Source organism: Sturnira hondurensis, unplaced genomic scaffold, assembly GCF_014824575.4.
Source record: "Sturnira hondurensis isolate 20B ecotype Veracruz unplaced genomic scaffold, ASM1482457v3 Scaffold0015659, whole genome shotgun sequence".
Taxonomy (NCBI): Eukaryota; Metazoa; Chordata; class Mammalia; order Chiroptera; family Phyllostomidae; genus Sturnira; species Sturnira hondurensis.
Genome location: NW_028088290.1, coordinates 1,832,278 through 1,846,432, shown reverse-complemented (window position 1 = coordinate 1,846,432; position 14,155 = coordinate 1,832,278). Strand labels below are relative to the sequence as shown.

General features: G+C 34.7%; 1 protein-coding gene across 2 annotated transcripts in view; it reads left to right on the top strand.

Annotated features, from left to right (window-relative positions):
* DYNC2H1 (dynein cytoplasmic 2 heavy chain 1) overlaps positions 1-14,155 on the top strand; it is a 346,577-nt gene that overhangs the window by 80,174 nt on the left and 252,248 nt on the right. For both annotated transcript variants that reach the window (XM_037065338.1, XM_037065337.1), the window contains exons 38-43: positions 2,370-2,634; positions 3,918-4,125; positions 6,745-6,874; positions 9,983-10,138; positions 12,558-12,817; positions 13,617-13,863. In XM_037065338.1, the coding sequence (XP_036921233.1) occupies positions 2,370-2,634; positions 3,918-4,125; positions 6,745-6,874; positions 9,983-10,138; positions 12,558-12,817; positions 13,617-13,863 (1,266 nt within the window). The remainder of the gene's footprint in view (positions 1-2,369; positions 2,635-3,917; positions 4,126-6,744; positions 6,875-9,982; positions 10,139-12,557; positions 12,818-13,616; positions 13,864-14,155) is intronic.

Sequence of the window (14,155 nt, the reverse complement as noted above, 5' to 3'; positions counted from 1 at the left end):
TAAAATATATTTTATTGATTATGCCATTACAGTTATCCCATTCCCTTCCTTCACTCCCCTCCACCCTGCACACCCCTCCCCCACCACTCCCCCCCATCGTTCATGTCCATGTGTCACAAGTTCTTTAGATTCTGTATTTCCCATAGTATTCTTGCCCTTACCCCTGTCTATTTTCTACCTACCATCTATACTGCTTATTCTCTGTACCTTCTCTCCCCCTCTCCTCCTCCTACTCCCCTGTTGCTAACCCTCCATGTGATCTCCATTTTTATGGTTCCACTCCTGATCTAGCTGTCCTCTTAGTTTGCTTTTGTTTTAGATGTGGTTGTTAATAACTGTGAGTTTGCTGTCCTTTCACTGTTCATATTTTTATCTTCTCTTTCTTAAATAAGTCCCTTTAACATTTCATATAATAAGGTCTTGGTGATGATGGACTCCTTGAATTTGACCTTATCTGAGAAGCACTTTATCTGCCTTTCCATTCTAAATGAAAGCTTTGCTGCATAGAGCAATCTTGGTTGTAGGTCTTTGGATTTCATGACTTGGAATCCTTCTTTCCAGCCCCTTCTTGCCTGTAAGGTCTCTTTTGAGAAATTTGTTGACAGTCTGTTGGGAACTCTTTTGTAGGTGACTGCTGCCTTATCTCTTGCTGCTTCTAGGATTCTCTCCTTCATTTTTATCTTGGCTAATGTAATTATGATGTGCCTTGGCATGTTCCTCCTTGGGTCCAACGTCTTTGGGACTCTCTGAGCTTCCTGGATTTCCTGGAATTCTATTTCCTTTGCCAGATTGGGGAAGTTCTCCTTTATTATTTGTTCAAATAAGTTTTCCAATTGTGGCTGTTCCTCTTCCCCTTCTGGTACCCCTATAATTCGGATGCTGGAATGTTTAAAGATGTGCTGGAAGTTCCTAAGCCTCTCCTCATTTTTTTGAATTCTTGTTTCTTCATTCTTTTCTGGTTGGTCATTTTTTTCTTCCTTTTGGTCCACTCCCTTGATTTGAGTCCCAGCTTCCTTTCCATCACTATTGGTTTCCTGTGCATTTCCCTTCATTTCAATTAGTTTAGCCTTCATTTGTTCCTCTAATTTGTGACTAAAATCAACCAGTTCTGTGAGCATCCTGATCACCAATATTTTGAACTGTGCATCTGAGAGGTTGGCTATTTCTTGGTCACTTAGAATTATAGGTTCTGGTGCTTTGAGCTGTTCTTGAGTCATAATGTTTGGTCTCTTTGCACCTGTTATGTAGGAGGGGTGGAGCCTTAGGTGTTCACCAGGGTGGGGTGACCCAGTCTCTGGGTTGTGATCTGGTGTGGCTGAGTGGTCCGTTGTTGTTGGACTTCTGTACAGTTCAATTTTCTGTGTGTTGGCTGTATTTTTGTTACTAAAACTTCATTGTCTTTAAACTTAGTTGTGGGAGGAGGCACAATGTTTCCACCTACGCCTTCATCTTGGCCGGAAGTCCCTTATTACCAATCTTTAGTCTTTATCTTTCAACTTACCTGTCATCTTTCAACTTAAATTTCAGTGCTCAAGGGAGCCTTCCCTGATTTTAATTTCAGATTAGGTCACCTTGTTATGTGCTTTCATTACTCTTGTTTTCTCTAATTATTTAATATTTCATTGTATATTTGATTAATATTGAGTTTTTCTCACCAGTTAATAGTCTTCATGAAAGGCAGAATCCATGTCTACTTTTTGCTCACCATTTTATTCATAGTGCCTTTTACAGAGTCTGGCATAGAATATAAATTTTATATATAACTGTCAAAGTGACACTACTAGTGAAACTACTAGTGAAACTTTGACAATTCTTAGTTCTTTTTAGTAGGTCTTTTTACATAGCACAAGTGCGCATTCAAAGTGAACACTTTCTTGTTTTTTTTTTGAGGGAGATAAGATATAAATTAATGAACAAGTGAATAAAATAATATATTTGATGAATGAGTGAAGAACATATATTATGAAGAACATAATAAACATGTTATATGTCAGATAACAGAAATACTGTTTTCTTTAAAGGGAATGTTGGATTTAAAGATCACATTGTGTGAACAAGTGAATAAAATAATATATATGATAAACGAGTGAAGAACATTTTAGTATGAAGAGCATAATAAAAATGTTATATGTCAAATGACAGAAAACATCCTGTTTTCTTTTAAGGAAATGTTGGATTTAAAGATTACATTGTAAATATGTTTAGATTCACTTAGGTATATATATATTTTTTATTTAAGGCTTTCTTCTCCACTGAGGCAATCAAAGGGTAATTTATGTGTTTGGAATAGAGTAACTGTTATAGAATGAGAGCAGACTGTGTGTGATTGTATACTATAATCATATGTGAACCTGTTCCTTTTCTACTAGATCAAGAAGGCTTTAGAATTATATGAACAATTATGCCAGCGGATGGGAGTTGTTATTGTTGGTCCAAGTGGTGCTGGGAAATCAACTCTTTGGAGAATGTTAAGGGCAGCACTTTTAAAAGTTGGCAAAGTAGTCAAACAGTATACCATGAATCCCAAAGCTATGCCGAGACATCAATTATTAGGCCATATTGACATGGATACAAGGGAATGGTCTGATGGTGTTTTAACAAATAGTGCTCGCCAAGTAGTACGAGAACCTCAAGGTTGGTCCTTGCTGTGTGATTCGTTGCTTTACTTAATTGTAGAGGAGGATAGATCTTGTCGCTGATGTTATTTTTACCAAGTCTTACACATGACCAGGAACTGCGTTTTAATGATGTATGATGATATTTTACATTGGAGGGTTTGGAGAGATGCTATCATTTTGACCTATATTATTTTATTGTAATAATAACTCAGTCATCTGGGTATATTGAAATTCACAACTAGACTGATTTACTGAAGACATATATAATTTTGATTGCTGAGTTGATACATAATGCCTTATAAATAAGCAACATGATAAATTTTTATTTAGCATTAAAACGGGTATTTGTGCACTTTTTCACTCATCAGTTTGAATACAGTGTTTTAAATAACTTAGACAATCTAAATAATAAAACAGTAGACTTCAAGGTCTAATTTCTTTTGGCTTAGTGTTTAAGGGAGTTTTTGGTCAGAATCAGAGAAGTTTCCCTACTTTTTGTTAGGTTATAATTTAATTATTGTTGTTTTTCTAAGCCAGTGAGTGAAAGCACTCTAACACACTGAAAAAGATTTTCAGTGTCCTCTTTTCATTTTCAATGTCATCAACAATATTATAGTAAGTAGAAACCATAACTACTCATACTCATTTCTTACATTTTTGTTGGGGATATATTTCTTTTTGAATTGTTTCTAAGATTCAAGTACAGCTTGAAACCACTCTCATTTTAAGAGGCATGGGTAAAAAGGATTTGTCTTGTGGAAAAAGGTGTATATACAACTTGTTCCCTACTTCTTTTTTATATATCAGATACATTAGGCAGTGGCAAATTTTTCGAACTTCTCATGTAGGGCACTAAAGAGTGGGTTATCAATATTTTCTAAAAGTGACATTACATACCAAGCATTCATACATTCTTATGACATGGTACAAGACAGAGGTCTGAAGGATATCTCACAAGGTTATGGGAATACAAATACTTAAGACTTGCACACTATGTTTTCTTTAGTGAGATTTCAATTCTATATGTTCATAGATAAATAGAGCATTGGTGTGTAACTGAATCTTTGGCTAGCTAAGTCAGGATAGTCAATGGATTCTCCTGCCCATTTGTAGTACAGATTTACATGAAAAATTTCAACTTGTTTACCCTTTTTGTTCTTTATATTTAGCTTCAGTCATATAAAATAATGTTTATGGAAATCACTTCTAAAGAATAAGAAAATTAGTTGATTCATTATTTTTAATTATCATCACTACTTATATGTTTATTCTGTCTTTACTTATATGGTTTGAAAATAGATGTCAGCTCATGGATAATCTGTGATGGTGATATTGATCCCGAATGGATAGAATCTCTGAATTCGGTTCTGGATGATAATCGCCTACTTACTATGCCCAGTGGAGAAAGGATTCAGTTTGGCCCAAATGTTAACTTTGTATTTGAGACTCATGATTTAAGTTGTGCCTCACCAGCTACAATATCTAGAATGGGAATGATCTTCCTTAGGTAAAACATAAAAGCACTTGCATATGTCATATTAGAATATTTTTCAATTATTGTTTTGCTTTCATAGCTAAGTAAAATATGTGCTATATGAATAATGTATAATTTGTTTTCCTTGTTTTTATTAACATTTTGTTAGGTTTCAGTTCATTCAGAGAATTCCTGGATTACTGCGATTGAATGATTTCTGCAGTGTAGTTGTATCACAATTACTAAATGATTATTTTTGTTTGCTTAAGTGAAACAGCAAGCATTTAATTTGTTTCCTTCTTTTTTTGTTACTTTTATTTAAATATTATGGTTGAGCTTAGAGAAATGAGCATACTAATTATCAGCTAGAGGCTAATAATTTAAAGCTTAGTGTTAATATTTTAATTGGAGTATGTCAGATTTATAGAATTTGAGGACTAACCTAAGTTTAAATGACTTTAAGGTCCAGCCTTTAATTTTACAAATTAGAAGGCTCTTAATATTTTCTTTCTTCTTCATCATATCTGGAAGAGATTTACAGAGCAAAAATAAATTACTGAACTAACTAATATGACAGTAGTCATATTTCAGAACATGGACATTAGAGCCAGTTTTATTTCCTGAAATGAGTAATTAGAAAGTTTCTTTTACTTTTTGAATTTATGTTTACATTTGATGTTTATCAGTTATATAAAGTGCTCCCTTCTTTTTGGGCCATTTAAAGCATTTTAGCTTATGACACATGATCGTGTTATTAAGTTGGTTCAAATTTATTTTTTTGAAAATTATTTTGTTGCTTCATTCTTTGACAGTATTGTATAAAACATTTATATTAAATTTGTCATGAACTAATTAACATACTGAGATTTTACTAATATATAACATTAGGTTTATAGCTTTGATAGCAATATCTCACAGTTATCTCTTTTATTTTATCTTAAAACCTTATGAGGAAAATAGGATAAAAGGAAATATTATAATTATATTTAAAATGTTTATTATGTTTGTGACATTGAGTTAGGCATTTTAGGAGAGACAAAGCAAGAAAAGAGTAAAACTAACACTATGTAGAACTTGTTTTTATGGGGAATACCTTCAAGTAGAGGAGATAAATATAACAAGAATTAAAATATGAAGTACAATATAATAAAATATGATAAGTAGAATGATATGGATATTTAGCTGGAAAAGTACCACATATTGCTGTAGAGGTTTGAAATTGTTGCTCAACCAGTTATTATTTGTGATAGGCATGATGAGTATGTGTGATTTCACGTAAAGTATAAATACATATTAGCATTTTTTGTTGCCATTTGGTTAGCTGTATTTTGCTTCTAGGTTTCATTATTTCTTCAGCATCAGTTTATTGAGCACTTGCTGTGCAATAGGCCATATAAGTACCTTTTAATAGTGAAAGAGAACACACCTGAAAGTAATACAAAATAATACTGAATGTAAACTGTAACTGAAAAATAAAATAAAAAAATAGTGCAAGAGACTGCTATTAATTATTCTGGGGTAACTAGTGTAGCCCAGGGTCGTCTGGGACAAACCTGGATGGGTAGTTCCTTAGGTGGTGAGAAGATAAGCCATTGATTACTAGGTCTTTATTCTGAAAGATCTTAGAGTCTTTTGTTTGTCTGTGTGAGCTGTCTAATGTAATTTAAATATTTACTCTTGGCCTTTCGATTTTTATTTTTCTTATTAGACTGGATAGAAATGTGAGAGGAGAAATTAAAGGGCTCAGTATTTAAATGTTGCTATGAAGCAGTATTAGGAGATAGGAAAAATGATGAACTTGTGAGCCCCTGTCAATTCTAAAATTAATCAGGAGTTGTTTTTACTATATTTATTTTGTAATTATGTAAGATATAATTTTGAGTAATGTGTCATTATTGTATTTAGTGTCAGTCATTAGATGCTAGTCATAAAATTAAGTACCTTGCTAACATACTTATATTTTACCTCAGATAGATTTTTTGATAATGCCGTGTGAATTTAGGTAGTTGGCTTTTTTGAAATGGGAAAAAAGAAAAAATATATGAATTTCCTTTTTTTAAAGCCTCAATGAAGATATGTTTATTAATTTGAGAGAGAGAGAAATCATCAATTGGTTGCCTCCTCTATGCACCCTGACTGGGCATTGAACCTGCAACCTTTTAGTGTATGACAGATGCTTCAACCAACTGAGCAGCCCGCCCAGGGCACGACAAAACATTTTTAATAGTCTGTGTTATGATGGAGTGCATCTTACACTCTAGTATGCATTTGAATCACCTAGGGACTTTGTTAAAATGAATTTTTTGCTTCAGTAGGTCTGGAATGGGATTTGGGGTTCTGTATTTCCAACAAGCAGACCACACTTTGAGTAGGAAGGATTTGTCTACTTTTTGGCTAAGCTACAGATATGTAATTATTAAGTAATAAATAATTTGCTTTATTTTATAGAAAATGATACCTTTATCTATGTGTATATATATATGTTGAAGTAACTAATATATGTATGCATACACGTGCAGAAGTCACTCAAATCAGCTTTGTATACTAGCAAATACATATATAGAATAATGTTTATTGGAGCAGAACGTTTTTGAAAGTAAACAGACAGTGTCTCCTTAAATAATTTCTTACATGTTTGTTAATCTGTTCTAGTGATGAAGAGACAGATATCAATTCTCTGATAAAATCTTGGTTGAGGAATCAGCCTCCTAAATATAGGAGTAACCTTGAAAACTGGATTGGAGATTATTTTGTAAAAGCTTTACAATGGGTTCTGAAGCAGGTAAGTTGCCATTATATTTCATACTTCATCACTTAAGTGAGGCCTATCATGATCAAGAGTTGCTTACATATAGTTGCCTTTTAGTAGAGCTCTGCTGGAATATGGGGTGGAGTGGCAGGGAGGTGTCTTCATTGCTGTCCTTCTGTATCTCTTGGTATAATGTTTTATCATATTAGTCTTAAAACACTTAAATTCTCCCATCCATAATATCTTGAGCTGCTTACCCCAAAATCTTGAATATTGGAATGTCTTTCAAATTTTATGAGCAAAACCATCTTGTCACATTTTACTATATCAGTAACTGCTCATGCATGTATCATACTAAAGACAGTGTCAAGTGACTACTGAAGTAGAAGAATGGTGAGTTATTTATAGTATTTTTAAAGCATTTGTTTATTCAACAGAAATTTATTAAGAATCTAAAATATGTCAAATGTACCACTAGACAAGACTTTGGGAGTTGAACATTCACGGGAAAATTTGTCTTCTTCAGAAGGTTTTTCTAATGAAGAAAAATGAATGTGAAAATTTAATCACAATATAATGGGATGAAGAGAGTATTGCTGTCTTCTAGGAAAGTTTTAAAAAGGAAATCGCGGTTAATTTTGAATTTGAAGTGTGAATAGAAGTTTAGCATGCAAAGAAGACAGTGGAGGGCTTTCAGATATTCAACATGATTTTTCAGCTTTTCTATTTTTTTTCTTTCATATCATCGCTTTTATGAAAAATAAAAACAAAAATAGAGGGAATACAGTGATGGAAAGAGACTTGATTTTGGGTGGTGAACATATAATAATACAGTGGACAGATGATGTGTTGTGGAATTGTGCACCTAAAACCTCTATACTTTTGTTAACCAGTATCACCCCAATAAATTCAATAAAAAGGAAAAAATAGAGAAAATAAGTAGCAGTGTGTTTTTTGAATAGTCTCCGTTAATCTGGATTTGATTTAGTGTTCAATACTTTGGGATTGAACAGACATACAGAGAACTGGAGATCTTACTTTAGTTTTTGAACCTTTTTTTCTGACTTTGTAAGGATAAAAGATGGAGGAATAGGGATTTTTGGGAAGTGATGCAAATGAGATAGGTTTTCTTGAATGCCTCAGGGAAAGAACCACTCCCATCAGGCCTCAGTTTGGCTGAGCTGTCTGCTCTGTTCTTTTGCAGCAGTGTAGTGTCTTTCAACTCTATATTGTAATTGCTTACATTCAATTACAAGCACATTGAGGGGGAGCACCAAGCCTGTCATAAACCTTATTGTATCCCCAGAACCGATTGTGCTAATAACAGAATAGTGAATGAATGGGAGTGTATGTGCTCCATCAAATACCTGATGCCTAATTGAATGTAATTGCTTACATTCAATTACAAGCACATTGAGGGGGAGCACCAAGCCTTTCATAAACCTTATTGTATCCCCAGAACCGATTGTGCTAATAACAGAATAGTGAATGAATGGGAGTGTATGTGCTCCATCAAATACCTGATGCCTATGCTGTAGCACATTTTCAGTAGATGTGTTGTTTTCATTAATATAAAACATACAAGGCTCTCCAGTGTAAATACCTTAAAGTTACCTACTTGGATGCTGTTAATGTAAGAATAAGAAATATAATGATACTGAATGGAATATGTAGATATATAGGGGTTTGTGACTATAGAAATGATGACAGATAAGATTATTGAGCCATAGCATGGATATTAAAGATGCAGTTAGAAAATAAACTTATCTGTTTTGATGTTAAGTCCCTGTTATTGTTTAAAAAATTTTTTTGTGTTGAGGATTCCTTTTTTCTTATTCTGTACTTTGTTCACCATGTTTAGATTCTGAGAGATATACCATAATGGATATTCTAGTCAAATATTGATTTTGTTTATAACTAGAGTTTTGCTTTCTTATATGAATTTAGCAAATTAGACAATCTGGAGGAAAATGTGTGGGTTTCCTCCATCCCACCTTTAAAGCCTGGAACTCTTGGCATGGCCTAAGCAGTTAGATTCCTACCCATCTCCTTTTTCCTGCTTTCTCCCATTTCTCCATTTTATAAAAATATTTATTTTGCAGGAAAAGTGGTTTTCTAAAAAAGTGCAGATTGGATCCTTTTACATGCTTACTTAAAAACATTTTAAAGGCAGTGAAAATAAAATTTGCACTCCTTACCATATCCTGTGTAATTCTGCACACACTGGCCCTTGCCTACCCACTGACACAAACCTCTCTTCCTTTGCTCTCTCAGGCACACACTTGTTTTAGTTCCTGAATTATACCGATGGCTTACCTTGCAGTTGTCGCGTGGCCATATCTTACTTTTCAGAGGTTAGCACCAGCGTCACCTTTTTCAAAGAGGCCTGAACCCTCAGTAAGACTCACCCTTTCTCAAAATACAGTTCTGCTGCTCTGTAGCTCTTACTATAACTTGTTAACCATCTCCTCTACTGGACTTGAGTTCTGTGATGAATATACTCTGTTTAGATCCTTAAAAAAATACCTAGTACTACATACAGATTCTGTGCATAATTGGTTCTCAGTAAATTCTTACAGATCAATGAGAACCCTTTCTTCTCCTAACTCCCCAGCAGTCACACAGGGGCCCCAGAGAACTACAGATCAAAGCCATCAATAGAGACTCAGCCCAAGAGTTTTGTTGTAAAATTCTGCATAGAGACAGAGCTCCAAATGGTTTTTCACTTAAGCCTGCTTTTGCTAGACTTTCCTGTTCAGTGACATCAGTCTAGTCCTTGCTTCTAGCTTCTTTTTTTCTAACAGTAAGAGGAGATGAGGAACCATTCTTTTTAAGACCAATGCTCATTGATTTACCTTCTTGTATATTCTTCTTTTGTGTTCTGTTTAGGAAGTAAAAAAACTACGTATCTGTTTGAGGACTCTAGTACCAACAGCTAGAAATATACAGCTGTTTTATGATTTTTTTTATTTTCAAAGTTTGTAGAGTGTATATAAATTGAATGAAATCTGAACTTTCTACAAGTTGAAAAGAGGGATAACTGTAAAGAAGATCATTAGAAAAGATAGGTGGATATCAGTCTGTGGTTCTAAGTTAACTAATTAATTGCCTTTTGTGTGTATCATGTATTTTAATTAACAGAATGACTATGTGGTCGAAACAAGTTTAGTTGGAACTGTGATGAATGGTTTGTCACATCTACATGAGTGCAGAAATCATGACCAATTTATTATTAATCTCATAAGAGGGCTTGGCGGAAATCTGAACATGAAATCACGCCTGGAATTTACCAAAGAGGTAACACATTTTAAAGTCTATATTCAGTCCACATTAAAAAAAACTATTGACTCTTTTTTAAGAGATTTTATTTATTTATCTTAGAGACAGGGGAACAGAGGGGGAAGGAGAGGGAGAGAAACACTGATGTGTGAGGGATACATTGATCAGTTGCCTCTCATATGCCCCCTCTTGGAGACCTGACCCTCAATTCAGGCATATACCCTGATTGGGAATTGAACTGGCAACCTTTTGGTTTTCAGGCAGATGCTCAATCCACTGAACCACAACAGCCAGGGATCATTGACTCTTAATTGCCAACTATAACTACCTGTAACTATGGGGTACAGAATGTTTTAATTTTGAAATTACGCATTCAATATAATAATATTGCATATACACACATATACATGCATATGCATGTATACTTATATTTAACTTTCAAACTAATTTGTATTTGATATTATTAAAATTTTATATTGTATTTTAATATGCTAAAATTTGGAGCAAATCATTTTTGTTAGATGTTTTGAACCTACTTAGCTATATGAATATAAATATTTATTTTTAATCTTAGAAAATTTTTAAAGATTTTATTTATTTATCTTTAGAGGGGAAGGGAAGGAGAGAGGGAAAGAACATCAATGTATGGTTGCCTCTCATGGGTCCCCTGCTGGGAACTGGCCTGCAACCCAGTCATGTGCCCTGACTGGGAATTGAACCTCGATTTTTTGGTTTGCAGGCCTACCCATGATCAATCCACTGAGCCACACCAGCCAGGGCAGAATAATATATTTTTTAAATTGTTTAACAAGAATAGTTTTAGCAGTTAGGATTGTTAGGATAAATTAATCATTATGCATATTTGCTTAGGTAAATGTAGAGGTGTTATAGAACTCCAAACTATGCAGTTCTGAAACAGTTGTGAGGGGTTCCCTTGCCCGCCACCAAGAAGCATGACTCTTAGTGCCAGAATTTGGTGCAAAGGAAAGGAATTGCTTATTTAGAAGTTATACAGATTTAGAATGATGGTGGAATCCTGCCATTAAATCCTACTTTCTCTAAAACACCCACAAACACGCTGGCCTTCGCCAAATCAGGCCAGCTGCAGGGTATGTCAGTCAGAAGTGTACTGTTTCTCAGAAACACAGGAGTCCTCAGCTCAGCACTCCCTGTCACAGTTCATCATCTCCAGCTTCTCCCAGTACTCACTGCTCCCCTGGGCAGGTTCTGCAATTCCCAGCACCATCAGTCATGTGGCTGTTTTCTCCAGCCCTTAATCCAAAACTGCATGGTACCTCCTTTCACACTAGACCCCATGGTGGTCCCATATGGCCCTTCTGCACTCTTTTCAAACTGCATGGCAGAGAGAGAGTGCCTCATGGCTGCTGCACCTAGTTTAAATCCTGGCTTGGAGCTTCCGCTGTGACCCCATTTCCAAATCCTCCCACAGTGGGTTCCATCTGCTGGTTGTTGGTATACAATTCACATTCTTCCAGCTGCCATTTGTAGTCCAGGCAGGCATGGCCCTGTGACTCGGGGCTGCTGTAACAGGGGAACCATCTCCCTTTGTCACCAGCCTGAGTCATGCCCATCTCCCTGGCCCTGGGCAGCACAGCTTTTTAACATAACTATTGAGCTAGCCAAGTGACCATAGATATGTAAAGTACCTGTTAATTATCCTCCCCTTGCCCCATCCCTGAAGCCAAGTTTGTGGGGGATATCCTCTGAACCCCATTACAAAAGTATAGTTTAAAACTAAGTTGTTTATAACACTGAATTGTACATATTAAGGGATTTCTTTTGGTTGACGTTTTTTGAAATAATTGAACATACGTTTCTGTGAGTTGACTCCATTGTTATGGTTCTTCATTTTTATTATTCTGTTTCTTCTTTGCTTTTTCTATTGCTTCCTTTTCCAGAGTCATTCTATTGTCAGATATTGAATACTTCTCATTGTTACCACTCAGTGCCATGTTATATATTTCATTTAGGACATTCTCTTGCCAAAGTTTGGAACAGAGGTGTCAAAGAGTAAGTAGCATTAGGGCCTAACTCTCTGCCATATATCTGGGAAAATAATAGTGTTCACAGGTAGAGAGCAGTGAATCGACAGTACCAGAATATGGTGGAAATAAAAGTTTAGGATTCCTACATTGTGTAATTTATAATTTAGAGTTCACAAAAACTCAATTAAAATATGAATATATTTCTACCTTAGTGTTTATGGAAACTAGATGACATTCATTTGCTTAAGTGATCATTTAGAAAATGATATTTGAGATAAAATTCTACTTTAATTCGAAGGGATATTTAGTATGTTTGTAGAATGTGAACTTTTTTGAACTAAGCTATTTCAGTTTGGGACATTTACTTTAAAGAATCAAGATTTCACATGTTCTGGAGTATACGAAAACTTGTCCAACTTTTTCCTCTTCAGGTTTTTAATTGGGCACGAGAATCTCCACCAGACCCTCACAAACCAATGGACACCTACTATGACTCAAGTAAAGGACAATTAGCATCTTATGTGCTGAAGAAGCCAGAAAACTTGACTGCTGATGATTTCAGTAATGGCCAAACACTTCCAGTCATTCAGACTCCTGACATGCAACGAGGTCTGGATTATTTCAGACCTTGGTTAAGTTCCGATACTAAACAGCCATTTATTCTTGTAGGACCAGAAGGATGTGGCAAAGGGTAAGAGCATAAGAATGTTGATGGAGGTGCATATTGTGAATTTATGTTTCTCCTTTTAAAATGATTTAACGGGTTTTGTTACCTTTTTTTGGTTAAATTAGCACTTACATTTTCATGGACTCTTTCATTATCATACTTGTAACAATAATATGAACTTAGAGAAGAATATGTTTTTTTTCCGTCAGGTTATGTTTTCTAATTGGGAAGAGAACAGTCTGAAACATGGTTAGAAAATAATTTGCTCATAAAATCAAAACAAAAAAAATGAATACCTTAGATATTCACAAATTAGCATTTACTTATAAAAAGTGAATCTTGATGTTAACTCTCATTTTGAGAATAGCTTTTAATTAAGTGTAATTCAGCCTATTTTTAGTGCCTACTGAGTATAGTTTCTGGAAATAAAGGAGACATGGATTATTAGTTTCACATTTCTAGTAGTAATTTTAAAAATTCTATAAAGCCATAGTAATTTTCCTTAACTTGAAGAACTTAACGTGTAAAATGTTTTTTTTTAAACTGTGGGGAAACGGTGTCTTTCATATATAGTTGATCAAACTAAATTATTTCTGTAAACTTTGTTTTTTTTCTTTCTGCTAAAATAATCCCAAAATTGCCTTAAAATATGGATATATTTTTTCAGTCTAAAATAGTTACCATATCCATGTTTACCATTTTCCCCTTAAACATCATATATAATTTAGAAAGTGGAATATTTATGAAATAGAAATTTTATATTGAAAATAAAAGGTGTTTTACTGGTTGCATTTTCAAAGTCAGTGTTACATGTCTTTCATAGGATGCTGCTCAGGTATGCCTTTTCCCAGCTGCGGTCCACGCAGATTGCTACAGTTCACTGCAGTGCACAGACTACATCTCGACACCTCCTACAGAAATTGAGCCAGACTTGCATGGTAATCAGTACTAATACTGGCCGAGTATACAGACCAAAAGACTGTGAAAGACTTGTTTTGTACTTAAAAGATATCAACTTACCCAAACTTGATAAATGGGGAACCAGTACTTTGGTAGCTTTCCTACAACAGGTGAGTCTTATCACTTGAAGTGTTTTGATATAATTGGGAACCAACTTAGTTTCGTTAACTTTTCTTATAGATAGAAAAATCTGCTTTCCTCCTTAGAGCCAGTTTTATCTAGCGTATGTCCTGGAAATCAAACTCTTGAAGAAGCATCTCAGTCTTGTTCTAGGTCAGCTTTCTCAGATCTTCCTCCCTTTAGAAGTTAGCATTACATTGAGTTCATGCATGACAGGAAGAGTAAAATCAGCCTTTATCTCTACCCATTACATGTCCTTTAAAAGGAAGAAAATGGAAGCTG